General features: G+C 58.1%; 1 protein-coding gene across 5 annotated transcripts in view; it reads left to right on the plus strand.

The window, feature by feature from the left end:
- The window catches only part of PIP5K1C (phosphatidylinositol-4-phosphate 5-kinase type 1 gamma), a 50,156-nt gene that overhangs the window by 13,516 nt on the left and 9,338 nt on the right, over window positions 1-27,302 (plus strand). For all 5 annotated transcript variants that reach the window (XM_019964477.2, XM_019964479.2, XM_019964478.2 and 2 more), the window contains exons 2-14: window positions 12,212-12,240; window positions 13,653-13,745; window positions 15,515-15,645; window positions 16,465-16,582; window positions 16,971-17,123; window positions 18,462-18,761; window positions 19,514-19,719; window positions 21,421-21,504; window positions 22,317-22,365; window positions 24,344-24,428; window positions 25,209-25,370; window positions 26,086-26,224; window positions 26,343-26,375. In XM_019964477.2, coding sequence (XP_019820036.1) covers window positions 12,212-12,240; window positions 13,653-13,745; window positions 15,515-15,645; window positions 16,465-16,582; window positions 16,971-17,123; window positions 18,462-18,761; window positions 19,514-19,719; window positions 21,421-21,504; window positions 22,317-22,365; window positions 24,344-24,428; window positions 25,209-25,370; window positions 26,086-26,224; window positions 26,343-26,375 — 1,582 coding nt within the window. The remainder of the gene's footprint in view (window positions 1-12,211; window positions 12,241-13,652; window positions 13,746-15,514; window positions 15,646-16,464; window positions 16,583-16,970; window positions 17,124-18,461; window positions 18,762-19,513; window positions 19,720-21,420; window positions 21,505-22,316; window positions 22,366-24,343; window positions 24,429-25,208; window positions 25,371-26,085; window positions 26,225-26,342; window positions 26,376-27,302) is intronic.

Below are 27,302 nucleotides of genomic sequence, written 5' to 3' on the forward strand. Positions count from 1 at the left end.
GAAAACAGAATGGGAAAGACTAGAGATCTCTTCAAGAAAATTAGAGATACCAAGGGAACATTTCATGCAAAGATGGACTCGATAAAAGACAGAAATGGTATGGACCTAACAGAAGCAGAAGATATTAAGAAGAGGTGGCAAGAATACACAGAAGAACTGTACAAAAAAGATCTTCACAACCAAGATAACCTCGATGGTGTGATCACTCACCTAGAGCCAGACATCCTGGAATGTGAAGTCAAGTGGGCCTTAGAAAGCATCACTACGAACAAAGCTAGTGGAGGTGATGGAATTCCAGTTGAGCTATTCCAAATCCTGAAAGATGATGCTGTGAAAGTGCTGCACTCAATATGCCAGCAAATTTGGAAAACTCAGCAGTGGCCACAGGACTGGAAGAGGTCAGTTTTCATTCCAATCCCAAAGAAAGGCAATGCCAAAGAATGCTCAAACTACCGCACAATTGCACTCATCTCACACGCTAGTAAAGTAATGCTCAAAATTCTCCAAGCCAGGCTTCAGCAGTATGTGAACTGTGAACTTCCAGATGTTCAAGCTGGTTTTAGAAAAGGCAGAGGAACCAGAGATCAAATTGCCAGCATCTGCTGGATCATGGAAAAAGCAAGAGAGTTCCAGAAAAACATCTATTTCTGCTTTATTGACTATGCCAAAGCCTTTGACTGTGTGGATCACAATAAACTGTGGAAAATTCTGAAAGAGATGGGAATACCAGACCACCTGACCTGCCTCTTGAGAAACCTATATGCAGGTCAGGAAGCAAGAGTTAGAACTGGACATGGAACAACAGACTGGTTCCAAATAGGAAAAGGAGTACGTCAAGGCTGTATATTATCACCCTGTTTATTTAACTTCTATGCAGAGTATATCATGAGAATCGCTGGGCTGGAAGAAGCACAAGCTGGAATCAAGATTGCTGGGAGAAATATCAGTAACCTCAGATATGCCTCAGATGACACCACCCTTATGGCAGAAAGTGAAGAGGAACTCAAAAGCCTCTTGATGAAAGTGAAAGAGGAGAGTGAAAAAGTTGGCTTAAAGCTCAACATTCAGAAAACGAAGATCATGGCATTCGGTCCCATCACTTCATGGGAAATAGATGGGGAAACAGTGGAAACAGTGTCAGACTTTATTTTTCTGGGCTCCAAAATCACTACAGATAGTGACTGCAGCCATGAAATTAAAAGACGCTTACTCCTTGGAAGGAAAATGATGACCAACCTAGATAGCATATTCAAAAGCAGAGACATTACTTTGCCAACAAAGGTCCATCTAGTCAAGGCTGTGGTTTTTCCAGTGGTCATGTATGGATGTGAGAGTTGGACTGTGAAGAAAGCTGAGCGCCAAAGAATTGATGCTTTTGAACTGTGGTGTTGGAGAAGACTCTTGAGAGTCCCTTGGACTGCAAGGAGATCCAACCAGTCCATTCTAAAGGAGATCAGCCCTGGGTGTTCTTTGGAAGGACTGATGCTAAAGCTGAAACTCCAATACTTTGGCCACCTCATGTGAAGAGTTGACTCACTGGAAAAGACTCTGATGCTGGGAGGGATTGGGGACAGGAGGAGAAGGGGATGAAAGAGGATGAGATGGCTGGATGGCATACCAACTGATGGATGTGAGTCTGAGTGAACTCCGGGAGTTGGTGATGGACAGGGAGGCCTGGTGTACTGCGATTCATGGGGTCACAAAGAGTCGGACACGACTGAGCAAATGAACTGAACTGAACCCCTGTCTCATCAGATGGGGCTGTGTGATCACCTTGGCTCAAGGGACCTCAAAGTGCAGGAGCCCCTGTGACACCCCTGGAGCCCAGCCAGGCATTGGGGACCTGGCTCGGCTGCCAACTTGCCAGGGACTTTGGGCGGGTTGAGGCCCTTGGATTCTGGAAGCCCCCTGGGAAGTGGAGCCTGGGACTGAATGTGAGAACAGCCCCCACCTGGCTGGCAGCACCACCCCGCCAGTGACCAGGGGTCTTCCAGCCACGGCCCCCACCTCACCCTGAAGGCCTTGTCTGCTGGAAACCAGTATGGCATGTGTCGTCTGGTGCAGTGTGTGTCGCCCAGCGCGGGCTGCCGGAAAGTAAAAATGTACATCTGGGAGGAAAACTGGGCCAGGAAGCCTTGTACACCAGCCCTGAGACAGCACGTGGCCCTCCACTGGACGCCTGCGGGGTGAGCGGAGCGCTATCCCTGGGCACTCTGGCCATTGTCCTCCAGTCTGGCCCCTGTCTGCTGTCCGCCTCCTGAGCACTGGGCCCTGTGCCCTGGTTTCCCCTGGGGAGCCCCTGCCCACCCCCCCAGGCAGGGTGCTGCAGCCCTGGGTGAGCAGGACCAGGCCCCACAGGGTCAGAGCCTCCCTGCCCTGGGACTTCGCAGGGGACAAGAGGAAGGGGCAGCTGGTCCACCCCTGGGCCCAGGCGTCTGTTGGGGGGTCAGCACCAAGGACAGCAGTGCTGCACCGGGGAGACAGAGCCCAGCGAGGCTTGAAGCCCATCACCACGACCTCTTTGGTCTTGCTGGGTTGCAGACCTTTTTTGTGAGGATCTGGGTGGTCTGTGTGGGAGCCGACGCAGCTGTGATTGTGAATGAGCGGGAGGGGCCATGCGCCAGTAAAACCTTGTAACGACTGCGGTGAGTTTGGTCCATGGGGCAGGTTGCTGGCTCTTGATTTACATCAACAAATATTCTTCCCCGCACCCTCACCTTGTTTCTTCAAGGAGCATCCATCGTGTTTCTGTCTCGACTCACATCCGAATACCCCTTCTCAGAGCCCAGTTTCTTCCTCTAATAGGAGAGACTACCAGGATGTTGCTTAGACTGGCTGGGCTGGAAGCACCACAGTCCATGGCCGTACTGGCTTCCAGCCCTTCATCTGATGTCCAGCTTGAGGGAACATGTTGGAGACACTTGGGGCCTGCATTCCCACCACTCTTCCCCGAGGCTCCTGACAGGGCGTACTCTCAGCCTCCTCCATGCAGCCCTTCTGGGTTTCTCACTCAGCCGATACTCACTGAGGTCCACACCATGCCCAGCCCTGGGCGGGTGCCGAGGCATCCAGGACAGGAAGTGGAGCTTTTGGTGGAGTTGGGAGGGCAGTGGGGGCAGGATTGTCATGTGTTATGCAGAGGGGGTGATCCAGGCCACCAGGGGAGGATAGAGCTGGGGCTGCTGCGGCCCCAGGACAGGCGTGGGGAAGGTGAGCTCTGCCCAGGTGTGAACCAGACACAGCTTCCCTCTCCTTAGCTCTGCATCACAGGGGTGGAGCCGCGCCCTACCCAGTGATGGTATGGGCCCAGTGGAAGACCTCGCACAACCAGGCACGTCTGCCCAGCGCAGAGCAAGTCACTCATCAAACCCCCCAGGCCCTGGGGCTTGCTGGCTACGCAACCTCAGTCAGGCTATGTGGCTCTGACCCCGTTATCTGGAAACTGGACACCAGAACCTCCTCCACCCGCCGCACCCCCTCTCTCCCCTGCTCCAGCCTCGGGGTAGCTCTCAATGCAGCCAGTAGTGACCTTGCAGCCTTTGAAGTCACCGCGCCAATGGGCCTCAGCCTCTCCAGCTGTAAAGTGGGTTGAATGGCAGTTATCTCCTGGAGGTGGTGAGAGGGTTGGAGACTTGGCTGGATAGACCCTAACCCAGGGAGGCTGTGTGTGTATGTGTGTGTGTGTATGCACGTGTGTGTGTGCGCACATGCTGTAGCCTTTCATTACAGTGCACTTCAAACAGAAGACAAAACAGACTGGATAGTGCAAGTAAGTGCATTTTTATCACGAGATATTTTAAATACCAGAGAGTAATATAATAAGCAGCCACATCCAGGCTCTGCCTCCTGTCCCACACATCTTTATATGTGCTCCATGTCTCCCCCCAGCACTGCCTGTGTCAAGTCAGGTCATCCCCTGGGTGCCATCCTGGGCGCTGCAGGGTGCTGGGCACACCTCGGCCCCATCCACTGGATGCCAGCAGTCCCCAGTCATGACGATCACAGATGTCCCCAGACATTGCGCAGTGTCCCCTGGGGGCAGGATCACCAGGGTGAGAACCGCCTTTAGGGCATTCCCCTCACCCGGACCCCTGGGTGGCCTTTGCTGGGTCTCCTCTAACTTGTCACAGAAAATGTTTGCTGACTCCTGACTTAAGGGAGAAACAAAGATTTGTTTAACCTGTATAGTAACACATTGGTGTCTTTTATATTATTTTGAATTTTTCTAGGCACTTAAACTCTTTTCTTACTAAACATCAGGCAAGGAGCCAGTTCCCTCTGGAGTGTTTTATCCCTAAAGCAGGACCCTGGACATAGGGGATGCTCACTAAGTTTGTTAGGTGTGCTCATGTATGTCCGCTGCTGCTCACTGCTCACTGGGATCACTCACATTTGTGGGCAGAACTTCAAAAAATATCTCCCCAGAATTTGAAAACACCTGACATGAAAGGTCAAAATTCACCTTTAATGTGGAGGAAAAATATTTTATTAAGAACATTTTCAGTTGTATGGAAAAGTTGAAAGAATTGGAGAGTGGACAGTCACTCATTACCACTCAAATCCTACAATGGACGTTTTGCTGTGTTTATCTGTCGATCACCTGCCATCACTCATCCATTACTCTCTCCATCTAACCTTTTGAATGCATTTCAGAGCTGCAGACATCAGCACACTCCCCTGGAAACACTTCAACATGTGTTTCATTAACTAGACTTTGATATGTTCCAGCATGTTCTTGGTGTTCATGTTCTTGGTGATGTTAACTACTCTGATCACCCATTAACTTTAGACTTCTTAGCCTTCCCTGTCGTTAGTTCTGGTGGTAAAAGTATGAGATAACAACAAAAATATGAACGTTCTTTATTCTGTCACTGTGTGATATTTACCCCAGATTCATATCTCTTCAGTGTCACACCAGGTGTGACCCTGGGGAAGGAAAGATTAGCAGCTCCCTTATAATGTCTGTTAATCAGAGAGGTCGGATCCAACAGATAAAAATTAACTCAAGTGTGAAACCAGGGACAGGCATGCGTATAAGAATAAGAGCAGGTGGTGGTCCAAAGGGCAGAAACTCTGCATCTGCTTGCAGTATGACTGCAGGTGAGTTACTGGTATCTGTCTGGCCACATTGCTCTGCTCCACTTAATTCAGTGCTTCATTATGATGGTTCTGTTAGATTTAGATTTTGTAAAAAAAATTTTTTTTATCTTTTCAATTTTCATTCCTTTTCTTTTTTCTTATTTTATTGCATTGGCCGGTTCTCCCACTGAAGTGGTAGCCCTCACAGCTGCACTCTGCCTTGTGGTTGATGTTAATGTGCTTACTGTTTGTACTTTCTTCTTTTTTGGCTACATTACATGGCTTGTGGGATCTTAGTTTCTTGACCGGGGATTGCATCCATGCCCCTGCAGAGGAAGTGTGGAGTCCTAACCACTGGACCACCAGGGAAATCCCCTGCTTGTTTTTAAATAAAGGTTGTTCCTGTCCCCCAACTGGATGCTAGGGGCTCCCTCCCAGTATATATAATCCCAGTCGTGACGACTACAGACATCCCAGGAGACAGGCAGTGAGACTGTCTACACACGCTGGAAGCCCCCACCCCTACTTCCCCCACCCCCTGTTTCCTCTAGTTTCTTAATAGCTTTTTCAACATGACTTTTCTGTTGAATTTTATGGAATGCTGTTCTGGATTCTGAGATATGATCATAAAGTTTTTACCTCTGACTTGGGACTACTTCCTAAATTTTTCCAAACCCTTGCTTCCTTCTGTAAAATGGTGGTAAAGAAATGAGATCACTAAGTCAGATGGTGCCTGGCTCAGGTGCTCACGGGCGCCCTCTGGCTGCTGTAGGAGGAGCAGACCGTGAAGGGCGAGAATATGGATCCAGGCGAGTGAGCATGCTGGCCTTGTCTGTGTAGATTTGCTCATTTTCCAAGAAACCCAGGTTTATCTCCAAAACATTGTGACTTTGAAAGTTGACTCAACTCTCACTGACCCTCTCCCGCCAGAAAGAAAGCCCAGGGAGGGGTTCCCAGTGGCATAACTGGAGGATATAGTCACCAAGCTTGGGGCTGTGGAGTGGGCGGGTGGGTGGGGGGCCTGAGTTCACACCTCTGCCTGTCACTTTCCTATGGGGACCACCAGCTTCCAGGTCCCCTTGCAGACCGGGGAGGCCAGTCCCTGTGTCACCCAGTTGGCGTGGAGTGAGGGGACGAGTTGGGGGCGCTGTCGGACAGGGCCCGCACAGTGGGGAGTGTGGTGCTGGCTGTTACTGTGTCGCTGCCATCATAAACGCCTTGTGTGGGGGTTTCCACCGTGTGTAGACAGTCTCACTGCCTGTCTCCTGGGACGTCTGTAGTTGTCACGACTGGGATTATATATACTGGGAGGGAGCCCCTAGCATCCAGTTGGGCAGCCAATGTGGCTCCACATCCACAACACCCCAGATGCCCCACAGAGTGGCCCTCCCCTCGTGTCTGCAGTGCTGGGGGCCTGGGTTAGCGAGTGGGCCTTGGGGTGCCCGGAGCCCTGCACTCTTCGCGTCCTATGCAGCACACTGAGGAGAGGCTGGGCTCGCAGAGTGTCGCAGCTCAGCTGACAGCTGAGAGCCATGGTGGGGTCCCCGTGCTTCTGTCTGGAGTGATTGCAGTGTACGGAGGCTGAAAGAGCAGCAGCAAAACCTTGAGCTTGATCTTATGTGTCTTCCCCTCTCCAGTGACTGTTGTTTACCGTGTTTTGTGGACATCTCGGTCCAAGATGGGTCAGAAATAGGACAAGTTGGCCCTTCCCCACAGGAGGTGAGGGAACGCCAGCCTGGAGGCTTGGCTGCCCTTCCTGAGCTCAGACACCTCCATCTGGCTGCACGACCTCATCTCGGGGTGGGGCAGGGGACCAAGGTCCTGCATCCTCCTGCTTCGCAGTATCACTGCTGGAGGAGCGGGGTCTGGAGGAGGTCCTGGAGCCACATGTCACTGGGTGGTGGTTTTGCAACTAACGAGCTTCTTCCTTTAAAAAAATTTTTTTTGAGCCATCGTTTACATAGTATAAAATTAACTCTTTTAAAATGTGCAGTTCAGTCATTATTATATTTGCTTTGTTGTGCCACCACCACCAAAATCTAATTCTAGAATACTCCATCAGTCCCAGAAAGCCCTTAGCAGTCGCCCCCCACCTCCTCCCACTCAGCCCCTGACAACCACTCACCCACTCTGTGTCTGTGGATCAGCTTGTTCTGGACGTTTCCCGTCAGTGGAATCACACGTTGTGCGTCCTTCTGTGTCTGCTGCTCTCACTGAGCATCGTGTTCTCAGGGTCCATCCATGTGGTAGCGAGTGTCAGGGCTTCTCTTCGTGGCTGAGTGATCTGTCGTGTGGGTACCTTTAATACTTTTGTGAATGTGAGGAACACAAGTTGGATGGAGGGCGTGAAGTGCTTGCTTCTGTCTTCATCTCCCAAAGGCTGAGACTGGGTCCTTATATTCCTCTTGGAGATGCTCTCGGCCTGGAGGAGTGGTCCCTGGATCAGTTAGCTGCTGCTATGTAGCAGCCACCTAGAGCCGCAGGGCTGCAAACTGCACACACCTACAATTTTGTCGTCTGGGTTGGGTTTAGCAGGTGGCACACCATCTAGGAGGCTCCTGCACTCACAGGCCTGGGGGGTGGGGGCTGCCTGGTCCTGCCCGCATGGGGTCTCCTGCAGGGCCTCAGCAGGGACCTTGTGGCTCAAAGCCACCCACCTTCCTCACGCTGCAGGGTCCCTTCTGCTGGGTTCGGTGGCTCAGGGTGGGTTACCTGGCTGCAGGGGCTGCAGCCTCCTGGCATCAGCCACAGAGCCCTCCTTGTGGGTTACAGGCAGATTTCCCTTGGTGGCTTGTGGGTGGCCTGTCCACTCTGGTCATGGTGGACCAAGACTCGGTGGGGGCGGAGCTGGCCTAGGGGGACTTTGCTCCTGTGGCCAGACCATTCCAGTTGATGGGAAATGAGAGAGCCCTGGCCCCAGTGCTGCTTCCTAGCTCAACTGCCTCATACTGTCTCATTTGCTCTGAGTCATGGGGAGCAGCCCTCCCCTGGGCACGAGGCGGGCAGTGATCCCACAGTGACCGCCTCAGGCTCCCCTGCCCCTCTGAGGAATGCTCCCCTGTGCACTCCAGACAGCTCTGCAGGTGACAGGGCAGACCTGATGCCCTGTGACTGGGGATATGGAGAGATGATACACAGGCACCAGGTGGGCCCAGTGCTGGAAGACAAAGCCAGAAGGTGGGGAGAGCGGCCTGGAGTTAGGGGGGCAGTCTGGGGTGAGGTGATCAGGGGAGCAGCTTATCTGATGGGTTGATGTCTGAACCAGGTATTGGCTGAAGCAAGGGAGCAAACCCTGCAGAGGTCTTAGGAAGGTCATTTCATGTGGGGAGAACAGCCCATGCAAAGGCCCTGGGGCAGGACTGTACCTGGCCTGCTGGAAGCGAGCAGCAAGGAAGCCCGTGTGGAGCAGAGTGAATGAGGGGGAGAGAGAGAGGGAGGGAGCACAGGAAAGGTTGTGCAGGGCCCTGTGGGCCCTGTAGATGACCTGGGCTCTTACCTCCAGGGAGGTGGGACCCAGGAGGGCTGTGGGCAGAGGAGGGGGCCAGGCCAGGGCGGGGCCTGATTCTGGTGCTCACGGGTACCCTCTGGTGGCTGCTCTGGGGAGGACAGACTTGGCGGGGGGTGGAGGGTGGGGGGGCAGTTTTCCACGTGTACAGGATGGGGGCTGAGAGGAGCCAGGCAGAGGTGCACTGTGAATGGACTTCGAAGTAAAAATAACCTAGTGTTTCTGCTGAAGGATAGATGATAAGGCCCCCCTGCCCCCGGTCTTTGGGGTGTGTTTTCTCTGCCTCAGTTTCTTCATCAAACGTAAGAGAAGTGGTCCTGTGTATGCTGGGGGAGGGGTCCCTCACCAGCAGCCTTCGTGGGCATCTGTCGGGGGGCCAGCCCCAGGCACAGCTGTGTCCCCAGTTCCCCCCCAGGTCTCAGCCCTGCCTCCCGCCTGCAGCGCCTCACGCTCTCCCCCTCCCCCGGCTATTTTTAAAACCTAATTTCCTCGAAAACGGGGTGGCTCATTCAAAAGATAATTGGTTACGTCTTGGGCTAGGAGGAGCGCAAGATCTTGGTCCCTGCTGCCCCCAGCCTGGATGGCAGGAGTGGGTGCAGGAGCCACCTGGCTGCCTGGCCCCAGAGCTGATGGGCAAGGCTCCAGAAGGGTATTTCAGAGAGGGGGTGGACGCGCGGATGGTGGGACTCAGGGGGAGGGGGAAAGGAGGCCCCTAGAGGGGATATCGGGGTGCATGTCTAGGCAGAACCCTGGCTCAGGTGTGCTGGCTACTTCTTGCCCTTGCTTCTCCCCCAACTCTGCTCCTGCCCTGGGCACTCCTGCCTGTGACCTGGGCTGGCTCAGAGCCTGCCTGCTGCCCTCCTGGCCTCATGCCTGGGGGGATTCCAGGTGGGGTAGGGCTGCCCCTTTATCAGCCAGTCAGTGTCCCTGAGCAGGGCAGACCCGGCTGGACCTCACGTCCGGCACTGGTGTTGGCTGGGCCCCTCCCTCACAGGCCTGAGACTGCGGAGGCCTTGGTGGTGGAGAGGGCAGGGACCATGGTGTTGGACTATCTCAACCCCGGGATGAGGGGTCAGGAGCTGCAGAGAATGTGGGTGGGCCCAGGGGTTGGGCTCCAGGCTCAGGTGCTCCAGGCAGACTGAGAAGGAGATGCCTGGGGCCCCCAGACGAGGTCTGGAATGTTCCATTCAGTCCACTGGCACTTCCTGCCTCATCCCCCCTTCCTTCCCCCACACCCCAGATGCAAAACCGTGAATTGTTCTGCTGTTGCGCAGCCAACGAAAATATTATGTCAGCTTCCCAGCACCTTCCGCCACCCCTCCACCCCCAGGCCTCAGGGTGGGCTGAGCCCAGGTTCGTCCTGTGGCCAGGGAGCCCCACATGTCGCAGGTGGGCATGTGGGCTGCTGTGTCCCGTCCTGGCGCTGTTACGGCCTTCCGAGGATCCGTGGGCTGTGTCCTCCAGGAGAGTCCCTTCTGTGGGCCCTGGTATCATGAAGCGCCGAGCTGGCTGCTCCCTGGCCTCGGTTTTCCTGTCTCCTGATAGCGGGTGGGTGGGGGGTGCACTGCAGGCAGAAGAGTGCTCAGGAGAGGCCCCACCCCAGCCAGCCTGGCTGCACCATGGCCGTGCCATCTTGGTTTTGTGTTCTTTATTGACAGATAATTCATAAATACCATAAAACTCATTTGTAAGTGTGTAATTCAGTTTTTCCTGTATCTTTACAATGTTGTGCGGCCATGACCACCGATTGCAGACCATTCTCATCCTCCTGGAGGAGGCCGAGTCCCCATTAGCCATCCCCAACCCAGCCCTGCCCCAAGCCCAGTGGACAGAGAGCACGTTCTGACCCCTGACCCGTCACCTGGGCCTGCTGCTCTCTGGTGGCCCTTGCCCACCCCCCAGCTCGTGGGCCCAGGGCTGGGTCCTCAGGCCTCTCCCCTCCCCCACCCCCACATCTCCTGGGTGGTCTTGTCCACTCTTGGGGCTCCAACCCCATCTACACCCCGGACAACTGCCTCCAGTCCTGCCTCCAGCCAGGGCTTCCCTGAGCTCCTGACGTGGGGTCCAGCTGTCCCTCCCATCTTCACGCAGGGGTCTCACACTCAACATGGCCACCCTGCCCCTGACCATGCCCCACACCTCTCCTGCCCAGCCCCCATCCTGGCTGAGGCAGCTCCATCCTTCTGTGAGTTGCTCCAAAATCCTTAGTCATTCCTGACGCCTTGCTTTTCTTCAGTCTGCCTCCAGTGAGCACGGCCTGTCCGTCCTGATTCTAGATCTTCCCGGATCTGCCCACTTCTCTCTCACCTGCTTTGTGGTGGTCCACGCCATTATCTCCCCATTATCTCCCACCTGGACCAGCGTGCGCCGCTCCCCATCTGTCCCCCTTCGGCCACAAGGGGGTGCCTTTGAGCACCTGAGTGAGGTGTCCCCACCTTACTCCAGCCCTCCAGGGCTCCCATCTACCTGAGGTAAGAGCCCAAGCCTTCCCTTGCTGATCTGACCCCCCACCTGTCTCTTCATGTGGTCCTCCTGGCACTCGCTGTGCTGTCCAGACCCTTCTCTGCCCCCCCTTGACTGTGTGCCCTGGAAGGGGGGGCCAGGTCTGTCCTAGTCACCACTTGCGTCCCCTCCACGCTGACACCTGGCAGACACCAGTGTGTGAGTTCCCCCTTACAGCTGTAACAGATCACGACAGACTTGACCTGCTAACTACACAGATTGATTATCTCACAGTCCTGGAGGTCAGGAGTCCAGCTCAGTCCTCATGGAGCTAAATCCAGGCGTGGGCAGGGCCTGTCCCCCCGGAGGCTCCAGGGGAGCACTGGCTCCCCCGTTTTCCAGTGTTTTCCAGCTTCTAGAGGCACTGCGTCCCTGGCTCAAAGCCCTTCCATCCATCCTCACAGCCAGCAGAGCAGCATCTCCCGTCTCTCTGTCTCTGAACCCCCCCTCCCTCTTATGATGACCCTACAATGGCACTGGGCCCCCGGGAATCCAGGATCATCCCCATCTCAAGGGTTTTAACCCCCCCCAGCACAGTCCATTCTGGGACCAGAATATGAACATTTCAGGGGTTGGGGCAGATATGTGCTGAGCACTCACACTGAGCAGATAACCCTCAGCAGAAGCCAGCTTTCTGGGTGAGGACACCAGCGCAGCGGAGCCTGTGCTTGGCCTGAGGCCCCTGAGGAGCTGGGCTGGAGGGGGTGGTAGTGGTCCCAAGAGGTGAACGTCGCTGGCCTTCCACAGGGACCGTGGGGATGGGGGCCGTGTGGATGAGTGCTGTGCGGACAGGGGCCCTGTGGACGGGAACCAGGGGTGTCCTGGCTGGCTGGCTCTCCATCACCCGGCTGCCTCGGGGGCTGGTGCAGTCACTCTAGCCTGGGCCGCAGCCGCTGGTCACTGCCGCCCCCCCGTGCCTGGGGCCCTCCCAGCAATGGGCTGTGCCTTGTCTCCACCCGCCCTCCCACTACTCCTGCCTGCAGAGCCGCGTCAGCTTGGTCGCTGCTCGTCCACCCCCACATTGCGTCTCCCTACCACCTCCCCAGGGGCGCAGGGTGCATGTGTGGGGCAGTGCTGATGGCAGAGGCCAAGGGTCCAGACTAAAGCGTCCCTTCTCTTCCTCAGGTTCGGCCCAGAAAAAGACCCCAGCAGAGGTGAGTGTCCTCGGGGGCCCACCCTCCCTGCCTCCTGAAGGTGGACGGGGCAGCACCCTGCCCTGCCCATGTCCTGCTCCGTGGCCTTGGGCATCTCACTGCACTTCTCTGGGCCTCTGATGCTGCCATAGCAAATAAGCACGTGTCGTCAGACAGTGGAAACCGTCTGTCCCACCAGCCTCTTGAGTTTCTGGGAGGGATGGGGTGGGTGGGGAGAGCCCCGAGGAGCCTGGAGAGGATGGCCTCCTGCCTGTCAGCAGTGCCTTCAAGCCGGCCTTCCCCCCTACCCTCTGCTGTCCCATACCTGCCCACCCAGGGTCCCACCGGTCCTGTCCTCAGGCAGCTTTTCCTGGTGGTGGCCCCTTGGGTGAGCCCTTGGCACCCTGTCTCTAGTTTGTTAGTTTCCAGTCACTCCTGGAAGCCACCTGCGAGGGGCCTCTGTGAGCCCTGTTGTCTGAGGAGCCATGGACAGCAGGTTAGAGGACCCCAGGTACAGCAGGAGCCAGCCTGACATCCATATTCCCTCCCAGCCAGGCTCCTCTCCCAGGACACTGCTGGGCACCCAGGGTCCTTCCTAGAAGGGCTTTGCCCATCTGCTGGGGCTCTGGGGGGTGTCCAGCTGACAGGCAGTGGGGAGCCAGCGAGGGGTGCAGAGCAGGGCTGGCAACTAATGTTGCCTGAGGGAAGCCCGCCCCCTGGTGGCCAGTGTGCAGAACAGGCTGGTCTGAGCGTTGTGAATGGTGGCAAGTACACACCATCTGCCGGCCGGCCTCGGCCCGGCTCTTGAGCTGGTGTGTGTCCTTCAGGCCCCGTGGCCCTGTGCACCATCTTTCCCCTGTGATGTCACACATGGGGACCAATGGCTTCCACATAACTTTGCCAGGATGTCACACCTGTGCCATGGAGCTGGCAGGAACCAGCCTGCTCCCAGACCAGCGGGACCTCTCCCTCATCCAGGAGGAGATACTCTCATTTCAGTTCAAAGGGTTTCACCCAGTCACGTCTGGGAACATCTGTGGTTGTCACAACTGGGGGGCTTCTGGCACTGAAGAGGTGGGGCAGTGATGTTGCTCTGCACCCCACAGCACCCAGGATTCCCCCACAGAGAGTGACTAGCCCCAAGTCAGCAGTGCTGGGGGTGGGGGTGACCCTGAGGTTGGGGCTCTTCTCCCTGCAGAGGGCCCAGGCTGCTGACCTGCTTTTCTGGAGGAGCCGGTGGTCCTGGTCTGGGTGTGGCCCCCAGATGTGGGATGTGGGCCCCCAGAGAGAGGAGCCCCCATGCCCGCAGCCTACCCACCCAGTCCCCGCCCCAGACTCCAGCTGGGCCCAGTGACAGAGGCCTTTTCTGGCCAGGATTTCCAGAGCGTTCTGGTTTCTTGCCATTTCTGAACTTCCTGCTTCCTCTTCCCCAGGTCCCACTGATGACTGGACAGCCCGGCCCTGGCCATGGGAAGAAGCTGGGTCATCGGGGCGTGGACGCATCTGGCGAAACCACCTACAAGAAGGTTCCTGCTCTGCCCTCAGTCAACGGGGGTGGGACAGGGGGGGCCCCCACATGTACACAGGGCCCACGGAAGGTCAGGTGTGGGCCGTTTGTGGCTGGAGGCTGCACCACCTGCCTGGCTCCTCAAGTCACTGTGGCCTTGACTGTGACCTTGGGCGAGAGGAAATTGCAGCTTCCTCCCGTCCCTTGGGAGCAGGGCGGAGGTGAGGTTGGGCCAGGGCTGTGCGTGGTGAGCTGGCCCTGTTGCTGCTGGTCCTCTCCGCCTGGTCGCACCTCCTAAAAACACCCACCTCGCTAAGAGCGATTGTGTGAGTGAGTCACCCTTCTGAAGTGTTCAATTAGACAGTTTCTAGAGTATTCAGAGCTATGCAGCCATCGCCAGAGTCAATTTTAAAACGTTTCCCTCACCTCAAAGGCCCTGTCCCCATTTGCCTCCCCCAGCCCCTGACAACCAGGAACCCACTCTCTGTGTCTAAGGATCGGCCTGCTCTGCACGTTTCCCATCAGTGGAGTCACACCCTGTGTGTCCTTCTGTGTCTGCTTCTTTCACTGTGTGTCGTGTTCTCAGAGTCCATCCACGTGGTACCAAGTGTCGGGGCTTCTCCCCTTTTTGTGGCTGAGCCATGCTCCCATGGGCGGGGGTACCGTGTTCTGTGTATCCACCCTCTGCTGATGGACCCTCTCTGGCTGTTGTGAGCAGTGCTGTTGTGAGGGCTTGTGTCCAGGTGATTTTCGGGACTGCACTGCCCTCCCTGGGCCGCAGTCCTAGCAGTGGAACCGCTGGGGCCCCCCGGGGGGTCACAGGTAGCCCTTGGAGGAGCTGCCACGCTGTCCACAGTGGCCGTCCTGTTCTCCATTCTTGCCAGCTGAGCACCGGGACCCCACTCCCCGCCCTGTGTGGTGCTTGTCTGTGTGATCTGTCCCTCCCGGCGCATGGGCAGCAGGTCTCACCGTCTAGATTGGCACCTTCCCAGTGCCTGGTGGTACCCAGCACCTTCTGTGCTCACTGGTCGTCTGTGTATCTCCTCTGGAAGACTGGTTCAGTCGATGTCATCTTGAGGGAATGGATCGAGGTGGGGCTTCAGGAGGAGGGGTGGGCACTTGGGAAGGGCTTGTCCCTGCGACGAGGGTGCTGGCGACCCGAGTCGGTAACTTGAGGACCGAGGTGTCTTTCCTCGATGGTGGGCATGTTGCTTAGGGCTCATGGTGACGGTAACGTGAATGGCAGTGCTGACAGATGGATGGGCAGCTGGTACTTCTCTAGGGAGGGCGGCATGAGGGGCCCCAGGAGGGCCAGTGCCAGGGTGGAGGACTGGGATGCAGAGAGGCAGATCCCTTTGAGAGTAGACAGAAGGAGCCCGGGTCTCAGAAGGGAAGCCTGGGCATTGCTGGATACTGTACTCCTGCTTCCCAAAAGAGAACCCTGGCAGTGGTAGACCCCCCGCCAAGTCGGGGCAGTTCTGAGCTGTAGGAACCTTCTAGAATGTGGATAGAAACAGGCCACGGGGCCGCACGGTGACGTTGGAGCCTCAGCCAGGCCACTTCCTTGCCGTATGGTTATGCGGGCTGAGTGGCGGGCCTGAGGCCAGCATGTCTGTGACGGGCTCGGCGGGTGCTGCCTGGGGGCCCCTTGGAGGTAATGGTTGTTGAGGGCTGAGCCGCAGGCCAGATACTGCCCCCTCCATCCTAAGGGGGCTTCCCATCCTGTCTCGGACCCTGGCAGCCAAGGGGTGGGCCCCAGGGGTCTTGATGCAGCTGGGTTTCCCGCAGACCACGTCCTCTACCCTGAAGGGGGCCATCCAGCTGGGCATCGGCTACACCGTGGGCAACCTGAGCTCCAAGCCGGAGCGCGACGTGCTCATGCAGGACTTCTACGTGGTGGAGAGCATCTTCTTCCCCAGGTACCCTGCCCGGGCCGCCCTAAGCCCTCAGTACTCTCCCTGCATGCACACACCCCCATGCTCTTCTTTCAGCCGTTTTCTCTGCTGGAAATGGCTCCAGCTCCTCCTGGGCTCCCCCTGCCTTTGAGGTCCAGCCCTATGTTAGTCTGGACGTTTGCTGCTGAATCAGAGAGATGCAGTAGAATGGGGACTCTTAGAAAGAGAGGAAGACAGAAGTTTGTTGTTTCTCTCTTTCTAATATGTGTGTGCGCGTGTATACCCACACACACACACACACAGAGTCCAAGACTGGAAGATCGATCAGGTGGCTCCATGATGTTGCTGGGCCCAGATTCCTTCTGGTTTCTCCACCATCTTCTATGCTGCTTTACAAACCAGTGGCTGCAAGAGCTGCCCAGGGTCCTGCCATCACAGCTGCATTCCAACCACAGGAAGGAGGAGAGCACATGCCCCTGCCTTTTAAGGGCATGACTAGGAAAAGATCCAAGTCATTCTCCTCCTCTCATGGGATTGGCCAGGCACAGCACCCTGATCATGCCTGGCTGTGGGAGAGGCTGGCAGTGGTCTTATTCTGGGTGGCCACATGTACACCCCACACTGTGGGCTAATGAAGAAAGGGGAGGGTGCTCATTGGAGGACAACCCGAGACTGGCCACAGCCCTTTGTCCCGTGTCCAGCATGGGAGCCCCATGTCACTCTTTGGGTTGGCTATTTGGGTGCCTTGGGGCTGGGCCTGGGTGGGCAGGCAGGCTCTTGGTGGGGGAAGGTAGCGTACACAGGCCTGGGTCCCTCACAGTCTCCCCCCTGCTTCCTCTGCAGTGAAGGCAGCAACCTCACTCCTGCCCATCACTTCCAGGACTTCAGGTTCAAGACCTATGCGCCTGTTGCCTTCCGCTACTTCCGGGAGCTCTTTGGGATTCGGCCAGATGACTACTTGGTGAGTGTGTCCTCGGTGGCCGCTGTGTCACACGGGTCACCCGCTCGAGCCCTCGCTTGGGGGCTTAGATCACTACCTGCTTGTCGTCCTCAGCCTCCATGGGGCAGGGACGTGGCTGCAGTGTTGCTGGGCTCCTTGCTCAGGTTGTCATCTGGGACTGGGCTGTGGCCTCAAGTGGACTCTACTGCATCGGGTCCCTTCCAGACCCCTGGCGTCATCAGCCAGGCTCCGTCCTTGCTGGCCAGGACTTCCATTCCTTCCAGACACTGCGGTCTCCTGTGTGATTATCACATGGAGCCGACTGTGACCACTTCCGGGACCACCCACCAGCCCCTGGGCCTGTGGGGTGTCGGTGACCACCCCCACCCATTCACCATCCCCTTTTCAGTACTCGCTGTGCAACGAGCCGCTCATTGAGCTGTCTAACCCCGGTGCCAGTGGCTCCCTGTTCTACGTCACCAGCGACGACGAGTTCATCATCAAGACGGTGATGCACAAGGAGGCCGAGTTCCTGCAGAAGCTGCTGCCCGGCTACTACATGGTGGGGAGCCCGGCCGCCCCTGGACTTAGGCCTTCCTCCCTCTGCTGAGGAGCTCCGGGCATCCCCACCTTGGGAACTACCCCTCCTAGGAACCACCCCCTCCAGGAACTGTCCCCTCTGGGCAGACCTTGACAGGCCGTCCTGGGTGAGCCTCACCCGCAGGACCCCCTCACGTGGCGAGCAGGAATAGCCATCTGGGCCCTGGTGGCCATCCCCTACCACCCACCTCCCAGAAGTCATGGCTTTGGGCCTCAAGTCTCAACAACCAGTGACTCAGACAGGCACTGGGGAGGAACTGGGCTATCAGCTGGCACTCAGGCCCCTGGAGGTGTGGAAGCAGGCGCCTCAGACTTCCTGGCCCCCAGGGGTGAGGGTCCTGATACACACCCAGATGGGAAGTGAGGATCCTTGCCTGAGGGCCAGCCCTCCCTGCTGCCTGGCAGGCGTGGTCAGGCCCTGGGCAACTTTGCGCAGATTGTGACCTGTCCCCGACCCTGTAACCCGCCTCCCCTCTGTATGATCCTGGGTGGGATCCTCAGCTCCCCTAGGTCGGGGGTCAGCAAACGTTTTCTGTAAAACATGAGAAAACAAACGTCTTCAGCTTTGTGAGCACAGCCTCTGTCTCCACGGCTCCGCTCTAGTGAGAAAGCTGCCACAGACAGGGTGAGAGCAAGTGACCCCGGCTGAGTGCCAGTAGAACTCTTTGCCGAGGCTGCCATGTGCATTTCATGTCATTTTCACATGCCACAGGACACTATTTCTTGTTTAGTTTTATCAACTTCCTGACAATGTAAAACCATTGTTAGTTCCCAGCTGTACAAAGACAAGTAGCCTGGGACTTCCCTGATGGTACAGTGGTTAAGACTCCATGCTTCTTATGCAGGGGGCACAGGTTCAATCCCTGGTCAGGGAACTAGGATCATATATGCTGCGAGGCACAGCCAAAAAATTTTTTTTAAAAAAAGACAAATGGCCTGATGCCTAGAGGCCAACCAGCCCCCATCCCCTCAGGGCAGACTGGGGAGGTGAGAGACCTGGGTCTGACCTCGCAAGAAATCAGGCCCAATACCTTGGGAAGTCCCCTGGGGGCCTTTATGGAAAGGCCACCTCTCCCTGGGCCTGGCCTCGTAGAAACAGACCCTCCTGGTGCTTTTGGTCAGGTGGGGCGATAGGGAGTTCAGTTGGCTGGGTGCTAGGGGCGAGGAGGGAGGTGGTCAGGGCGGGCTTCCTGAGGAGGTGGCCTCTGACCTGAGCTCTGAGGAGCAGGCCGCAGGGTGCTGTGTGGGGTCCCAGCAAGGCTCCTGGCGTCCTCTCCACCCGCCCTCTCCCCTCCACCAGAACCTCAACCAGAATCCCCGGACACTGCTGCCCAAGTTCTATGGGCTATACTGCGTGCAGTCGGGAGGCAAGAACATCCGCGTGGTGGTGATGAACAATGTGCTGCCACGCGTGGTCAAGATGCACCTCAAGTTCGACCTCAAAGGCTCCACCTACAAGCGGCGGGCCAGCAAGAAGGAGAAGGAGAAGAGCATCCCCACCTACAAGGACCTGGACTTCATTCAGGACATGCCCGAGGGGCTAATGCTTGACGCCGACACCTTCTCTGCACTCGTCAAGACGCTGCAACGCGACTGCCTGGTGAGGAGCGGCTGGCTGGTCTGACAGGGTCCCATGTCTGAGCCCCGTCTTCCCAGCTGTGACATGGGGACGCTGGGAGAAGTTAGCGCAGTGAGCCGGAGAAATGCCCCGCCCCCCACACCCCACCCCCGCCGCCCTCACAGGCTGTGTTCCTGCTGCCAAACAGAGCCTTGGGGCAGCCTGAGGTTTTCAGGGCTCAACTCAGTGCACCTCAGGGCTTGCCTGGCCTGAGTGTTTAAGTGTTTAAGACTCTGAGCTTCTACTGCAGGAGGCACAGTTTCGATTCCTGGTCAGGGAACTAATATCCTGCATGCCTGTGGCATAGCCAAAACAAAAGCAAAACCAAAAAAACTTAAGGCTCTCCTCAGACCTAGGTCTGTGCAGCTGCCTCCTCCACAGGCAAGTATTTCTGAGGGAGAAGGAAGGTTTGCCAGGCTCATCCCAGGTCTTGCTATTGCGGTCCACCCCGTCCCCTATTGGCTTCAGAGGCGAGGATACGGAGGTCTGGAGGGGGTTCAAGCCAGGCCTGGGTCCTCCAGGGTCCTCCCTGCACCCTGGCTCCCAGACACCCCAGAAACCACCAGTCGTCTCCGTGCCCCAGGGCTTCCAGGCCCCATCCCCAGTGTCCGTGTGTCCACATCGTGGGCTGCACCTCATGGTCTGGAGCAGGGTGGGAAGCCAGTGAACCGGGCCTCTGAACCAGGGCAGGGGTGGGGTCACAGCCAGCCGACCCCTGACCCCTATTCCCGCAGGTGCTGGAGAGCTTCAAGATCATGGACTATAGCCTGCTCCTGGGTGTCCACAACATCGACCAGCAGGAGCGTGAGCGGCAGGCTGAGGGTGCCCAGAGCACAGCTGATGAGAAGCGGCCGCTGGGCCAGAAGGCACTCTACTCCACAGCCATGGAGTCCATCCAGGGTGGCGCCGCACGCGGGGAGGCCATCGAGACAGATGACACGTAGGTGCCGGGGCTGGCGGGGCCAGGGGAGTTTTCAGCTCTCATCTCTGCCTCAGCCCCCTTGCCAGGCGAGAAGCAGGCAGGGGGCAGGAAGAGGGGGAGCCTTGAGGAAGGTGAGAGGGACAAGACCAGGTCCAGAACCTGGCGAGTTCCTGGTTTCTGGTTTGTAAGCCAGCAGTGCCCACCCGTCCCCATCCCTGGGCCCTGAGAGTTAGATATTGGGCGCACAGCTATGGCCGGGTGTTCTGACCTGACATCTGACTCAGTCAGTCAGTAGACGGAGGTCACTGGCCAACCCTGTGGGAAACACAGGTACCCCCGCCCTGGACCTAGGAGAGTTAAAGCCTCACCATAGGCAGCAAAGCTGGAAAGGTGTTGGAAGGCAGCCAAGAGAAGGTGGAAAGGGCTGGGGACGAGAGACCCTTTTCACAGCAAGTCCCTGCCCAGGACCCTGGGGAGGGGGGTGCAGGGGCTGACAACGTTCCTTGCCTAGTGATGCCAGGTGGCTGTGGGAGCAGCCAGGTCAGAGGGTCCAGAGGAGAGTGTGCCCCCTGACCACCGCCCCCCACCTCTCCACCAAACAGCCGACCTGGTCCTGCCCTCGGGGCTCAGGCACAGACTCACAGGGCATCCCTACTCCCACCCCATGCAGGCCCCGGTCACTCTTTGGGTGTCCTGGGCACTGTGAGGGGTGGATCAACATTCCTGACCCTGGTCGTGACAACCACAGCTGTCTCCACAGAGCACCAGTGTCCCCGGGGACAGTCACCCCGCCATGGGAACCACTGCTGTAGACAGGTGTCACAATTGACCCTGTATCACCATGCACAAACCATTTGGGAGCTGGCTCGACCCACCATGTCCAGACCTTGTCCAGTCCTTACAGGGGGTGGTAGCCATCAGGGTGCACAGGCAGCTGGGGGACAGGCTAAAGCTTGGCCACCAAACTGGGCCATCAGCTGAAGGGCCTGCCTGGGATGAGTGGGGGGGACCTGAGTGGGCCCAGAGCTCAGCCGTCTGGCGTTTGTAGGGTTGGTGCCCGGCCAGGCGAGACGGCAGGTGTGAAGGTGAGCGCAGTGTGGAGTGCAGCTGGCAGAGCCTGTAGGGGGCCTGGGCGTGCAGGAAGCTGCTGCCTTGTGGGCCCCACTAACTGCACGGGCGGGCTTGGCCTGGGGCTGCAGCAGCTTTAACTCCCCAGCCTGCGCCCAAAGCCCAGCCTTGCCTGGGTGTGTATGTGCTCATGCATGCACCTATGTGTGTGTGTGAGTGTGCAAGCTCTGCGTGTGCACGTGTGGGTATGCATGCACCTGTGTGTGTGTGTGCAAGCTCCGCGTGTGCATGTGTGGGTATGCGTGCACTTGAGTCTCATAGCCTGGACCCTTTGGCAGCCTCTGGCCTGCAGTGTTGACTCAGTGAGCGGGCCAAGAAGGCCACTCGATCCTTCTTTGTGGCGGGCTTCCCAGGTGTCAGGTCCCTCTCCGAGGGTCCAGCCAGGTGGCCACCTACAGGGAGCGTGTGGATCCTCAAGCCCTGGGTTCCATCACTCCTGCCTCCTCATCCCTCTATCTCAGTGCCCCTAAGTCCCAGAGCAGGTGCCCCTGGCTTGGGGCTCTAGGCTACCTCCAGCCTGTGCTCCTGACAGACAGGGCTCATCCCTGGGCTGGCTCCATGGGTGCTGACAGTCTTGACCCCTCTCCTCAGGATGGGGGGGATCCCCGCTGTGAATGGTCGAGGAGAGCGTTTGCTTCTGCACATTGGAATCATCGACATCCTGCAGTCCTACAGGTGGGTCCTCGCCCCCTGTCCTGCCGGGGTGGGTGCATGCCCCTGGCCCGACTTTCCCAGTCCCCAGTGAGAGCCTGGTCAGGGACAGGTCAGGGCTGGCACAGGGCAGGGTAGAGGGTGGAGTGTCACTGGCTGACTGTGGGCCTTGCTGTGTGCCAAGACTGGGCTGCCCCATCTCCTGCTGGGGTCTCCCTCCCAGTGTGGAGCAGAGCAGGCAGCTTTCCGAGCAGTGGGTGAGGGTTTCCATGGAGACCCGGGTAGGGTAAAGTGGGCACAGCCCAGGGCGGGCGGCCAGAGCCCATCCTAGGGCAGGGGTGTGTGTCGAGGAGGATATCCTTCCCCCTGCAGCCCAGAGGCGTCTGGGGGAGCTGCCTGGAAGCAGCAACGTGCTCCCCAGCCCAGGTGTGGTATGGGGGCCTGGCTGGGGCATTGGGCGCTCCCTCCAGCAGGGAGGAGACCCGCTCAGCCTGGGCCATGGTAGAGAGGAAGGGCGGGCTCCGTCCCCCATGGAGGGCCATGCACCGCAGCCTTTCCACTTCCTCCTGCAGAGCAGCAGCGATGGGAGCAGCCAGCCAGTGGGGAGGGGTCAAGGGGGCCGGAAAAAGCGGGGTGGTCTCTGACTGATACAGCAGGTGGCCTGGTTCCTCTCGAGCAGGGCTCCTCTGCCCCCTTGATGCCAAGAACATTCCCAGTCATGATGATCACACAGGTCCCTGGAGACCACCTGTGTCCCCTGGGATGAGCTCACCTAGAAGAGACCTCCCCCGGACGTGGAAGTGTGGCTGATGTTCTGGGCGTTTTCTCCTCCGCAGGTTCATCAAGAAGCTGGAACACACCTGGAAGGCTCTCGTCCACGATGGGGTGAGCATCTTCCACTTGTTCATTCTGTCTATCCATCCACAAACATCCTGACTATCATCCTGGGCCAGACCTGGGTGCTAAAGAGCCGAGGGACACGTCCACTTTTTTGGAGCCACGGTCACAGGCCAGGGGATCAGGGCCAAGACAAGGCAGTGAGGCAGCCATGGGACCCCCCAACCAGGGGCCCGAGCCATCTGTGAGGGTACAGGCTTAGCATACAGGCTTCCCGAGGGAGGGGACTAGGGGCCCCAAGTGAGTTAGAAGTGAGGACAGGCTGGGAAAGTCAGGGGCCAGTCAGGCAGAGAACATTCTGAAAGTGTGTGATATGGAGGGGGTCTTGGGCCCCAGCTGCACCCCAGGGGCAGCACTGCACAGCTCTGACCCCGCTGACCCTGCAGATTGGGCCTGCTTACACAAATGGGCTCAGTTGTTCAAAAAAAGTTGGAAATTTGTGTCTTCCTGTGAGCACAGCTCACCCGTAAACCCTTGCAGTGAATTACTTCAAAGTGTAAAATACTGTGAGGACCAATTGCTGGGGTTAAACTGTCCACCTGTGGCCCTAGTCCGGCTATGGACCCCAGGCAGAGGCCTCTCCCCCTGTGCCCCCACAGGCCAGTTCTTACTTGAGTGCTAAGGGCTGTCTGTGTGTGAGCAGTCTGCAAAACCCAAGGTCCCAACAACCTCCCCCACTACACCCCGGAGTGTTTTGAGGGTCTGGGGAGCTTTCAGAATGTTCCCCCCTGGGTGGGGCCGGCGGGAAACCCTTCTGTGCGGTGAACCCACAGCAGAGGGGAAAGCAGATGGAGGGATCGTGACCCTGTCAGAAGATCGAGGTCAGCTCCAGAGGGGCCCAAACATCAAAGTAACCATCCAGGGGCTTCCCCAACAGTCCAGTGGTTAAGACTCCGAGCTCCCATCATGGGGGGCGCAAGTGTGGTCCCTGGTTGGGGAACTAAGATCCCGCTTGCCATGCATGCACCATGGCCAGAAAAAGTAACCATCCGGGTGTGTGAACCCTGAGACTGGTATGGTGGCGCCACAGTTCCTGGGGGCCAGCTTCTTCCTGCGTGTCCCTGTACACCCCAGGTATTGCCCTTGGCACCTGGCGTAAATGGCAGCCCCCATTTTGGCTCCAACCAGAGAGAGGGGCTCTTCCTCCCAGGGCGGAGAGACTCTTTTGCTGTCTTTGCTCACTCACCATCAACCAGCACGAGTCCCCGAGGCCATGTGACCGCCTCAGGGCAGGCCGGGACAGGAGGCCCTGTGTCCAGATGCGTTCTGTTACGTTATAGCTGGGGAGGCCACGAGGCAGTGTCTGAGAACGTCTCTGGTGGTCACACTGGATCTAGTGGGTGGGGACCAGGGATGCTGGCCCCACCCTAGGGTATAGGATGGACCCCCAGAGAACGACCAGCCTGCGATCAGCAGTGCTGGGGAGACAGTGCCGTAGCAAGTGAGCAGACTGGATCCAGGGACAGCCAGGGTGTGCACCCAGGGGCCCTGCAGTATGGCGCCCCAACTGTGTGCCAGGCTCCCTGCCTCACGGGCATCCCAGCCCTGCGTCCTGGCCTGCGCAGCAGCCTCGGGTCCACCCCGGGGCACCGACGAGCAGTGCATGGCCAGGGCCACCCCACCATGAGTGCAGGAGCCGGGTCTGCCTGCCCCCAGGACAAAGCCTTCCTTTGTAGCAGGGTCAGCTGCACCTTCTACCCCCCGGCTCTAGAGGTTCTTTCTAGTTTCTTGATTTTGATGTTTATTCAGTTACCTGAATAGCCATTTTATTCATGAGGGTCAACAATTAAAAATACGGACACCATTACCACAAAACCATCTCTCTGCCTCCCTGTCTCTGCCACCACTATCAGTTCCTGGGGTCCCATCCCCACCAAGGTGACACAGCAGCCCTGACACAGGGACTCCAATGGGCCCCTCCAGGCCTCATCCCCTGCCTGCCCTCAGGCCCCCCTTCCCTTCCCAGGACACAGTCTCCGTCCACCGGCCCAGCTTCTATGCCGAGCGCTTCTTCAAGTTCATGAGCAACACGGTTTTCCGGAAGAACTCCTGTGAGTGCCCGGGCCCTCTGGGTCGGGGTGCAGGGGGAGAAGGGTGGGAGGTCAAGAGCAGGGTAAACCCAGGGTCCTGGTCCTCCGCTCACCAGCCCTAGGATGCAGTCAGGGACTTGGTCCAGGGAACAGGGCAGCTGGGTGGCCCCTCAGGGACGTGCATAGGGCAGGGAACCCAGGGAGCCCCCGGCCTCTGGGACTGGATGGCTGTGTGAGGCAAACTGAGCCGCCACCGTATGTGGGGCAGTGGTCACCGGAGGCGCGGGAGAGGCTGGTGACAGGCCTTGGTGGAGCCAGGGTGGTGTGGAAGGTGTGTCAGGGTTTTCCTGCCACCTTTGACCCATTGATGCAAATCAGGATGCAGGGGCCCCAAAGCCATGCAGCCTGGATGGGAACCAGGCCCTTGGCTTCCGTGTCTGAGAGTTGGGTGGGCTGAGGCCCCAAAATGCTAAGTAAACATTGGCAGCTGCTGATCCTACTGCTGTTTCCAAGGGGCTAGAGTGGGAGTTCTGGGTCCCTGGGATCCCATCTCTGCCAGTGGGCAGGACAGGGCACCTGGGCTCCTGCACCCCGACCCTGCCCCTGCAGGCAAGCCAGCTGGAATGTAGGGCAGGCTTCCCCTACCGAGAGCAAGAGCGAAGGGTGTTGGCGGACAGGCTGGAGGTGGGGCAGTGGGGCAGCCAGGCTTTGGTACAGAAGAAGCTCTGGGGTCTGTGGGGCCCTGTCTGGGTGCTGCTGCAGGGCTCAGGCTCCCCAGCACCAGCCGCCCTCCCTCCACAGCCCTGAAGTCCTCACCGTCCAAGAAGGGCCGTGGTGCCTTGCTGGCCGTCAAGCCCCTGGGACCCACGGCCGCCTTCTCGGCCAGCCAGATCCCCAGCGAGCGGGAGGATGCACAGTACGACCTGCGGGGGGCCCGCAGCTACCCCACACTGGAGGACGAGGGTGAGCAGGTGGCTGGGAGACGAGGGGCCTGAGAAGGGGAGGGCCCTGTGCTGGCCCCAACCTGGATGGGAGGGGCTGGGTCACAGTCACCCCCCTCAGCCCAAGATCTGCAGCTGAGAAGTGGGGAACAGCTGGGACTGGGCCCCTGGAAGAGCCACAATGAGAGCTGCGCACAGAATTCACCCCCCACTCCCTACCCTCAGGTGACAGGCTCCCATTATGTCAGAGATGCATGGAGACCTGGGGGGATGAAGTGCTTAATGGGGTCAGCCTGGTGTTCAGGAAGGTCCCTTCCATCTCCTGGGTCAGAGATTCCAGACAGGGAGGGGCGGGCGTGGTGGGGGGAGCATCAAGGAAGGGAGACATTGCCTGTGCAAAGGCCCAGGGGGCAGGACAGGGCCTAGCCTGTGGGTGTCTGGGGAACAGCAAGAAGTGTGTGTGGCTGGAGCAGAGCGGGGCAGAGGCCAGTGGAGCAGGACCCTGAGGGGAGTTTTTAATTGAGAGCAGGGGATAGGTACTGGAAGGCCGAGGCCAGGGGGAAATTGGAGCATATTTCTCCTCCTGAGGCTGGCGGGGACAACAGTGTGAGGTGGTGGCTGAGAGAGAGGACTTGGGTAGCTGGGGGTGAGCCAAGTTGCAGGTAGAGCTCAGAGGCCTGCCAGGAGCAGCCCTGGGAGCCTGGCTTGCACAGGTGGCCACTTGCTCCTCCCCCTAGGCCGGCCGGACCTCTTGCCCTGCACGCCGCCGTCTTTTGAGGAGGCCACCACCGCCTCCATCGCCACGACCCTGTCCTCCACGTCCCTCTCCATCCCAGAGCGGTCCCCCTCAGAGTCATCGGAGCAGCCGCGGTACCGGTAAGTGGACCTGACCATGTCCCTGGGCCGCGGGATGGGCGGGGTCGTAGGGTGGGCAGAACATTGATTGGGAGGGCCCTTACCCCACTTTTTCCACGTGTTTGCGGTCTCTCTGCAGGCGGCGCACACAGTCCTCGGGACAGGATGGCCGGTGAGATGAAACCCCAGCCCTCTCCCTTCTGTCTTGTCTCTTCTCCCCTCTCCCCTACACTCCCTGCCCCCATCCCTCCTCTGCCTTCCCCACCAGAGCCCTTTCTCTCTGACCACACCATTCTGAGCACAGATTCAAGTCAGGCTCTAGAAGCGGAGAGAATCTCGGGTCACTTGGAATCTGTCTTCCACCTCGGTACCCAGAGGACTCATCTCCCGCACTTGCCTGTTGGTTCTTCTTTCTCCCTTTCTTAGTAATATTTGTAGAAATACAAAAGGAAAAACAGAAATGCCTGTCCCATGCCTGCTCCCCTCTCTGGGAGTAACCAGCGGACGGATTTTTTTGTCTCTTGCCAGAGACATTTATGAATATACAAAGAGACACACATTTGGGCCTGTCTCGCCCTCTCCTTTCAACCAGCGTGCCTCTGGGCGCCGCCCTGCCCTTTGCTCTGTCACCTGCTGGCGGCAGGTCACCTCTGTGAGCAGGTGGAGTAGGTGCTGGTCCCCTTCCTCTGACAGGCTGTGACTTGCCCTCCTGCACATGTGGGTTGTTCCTAGGTGTCTGATCTTGTAACAGGACTGGAGTGGAAAGGGGTTGTTCTCTGTAATTGGTTTTTGGGGGGCAGTGATTTCTGCCAGTTGGAAAAAAAATCATGTGCGTCACCCTCTGTCCAGCTACCTGCTCTGACGTCAGCCACCCGTTTGCTCTCCGGTATTGCCATCCAGGGAGGTGTGCCATCTGTACACCCGGTTGCTGGCATGTTCTGACCCACCTACATCAGGGATCTAGGCCTGGAACTCCAGAACCACCCCAGCCCCCTAGTGCAGGCCCCAGGCCGGTGCTTAGCTGCCCCAGGGGGTGGGAAGGATCCAGACCCCCCCATGTACTCATTATGCCCCAGCTGGTGCCAGAGTCACAGGCTAG

The sequence above is a fragment of the Bos indicus genome, chromosome 7, assembly GCF_029378745.1.
Source record: "Bos indicus isolate NIAB-ARS_2022 breed Sahiwal x Tharparkar chromosome 7, NIAB-ARS_B.indTharparkar_mat_pri_1.0, whole genome shotgun sequence".
NCBI classification, from domain to species: Eukaryota; Metazoa; Chordata; class Mammalia; order Artiodactyla; family Bovidae; genus Bos; species Bos indicus.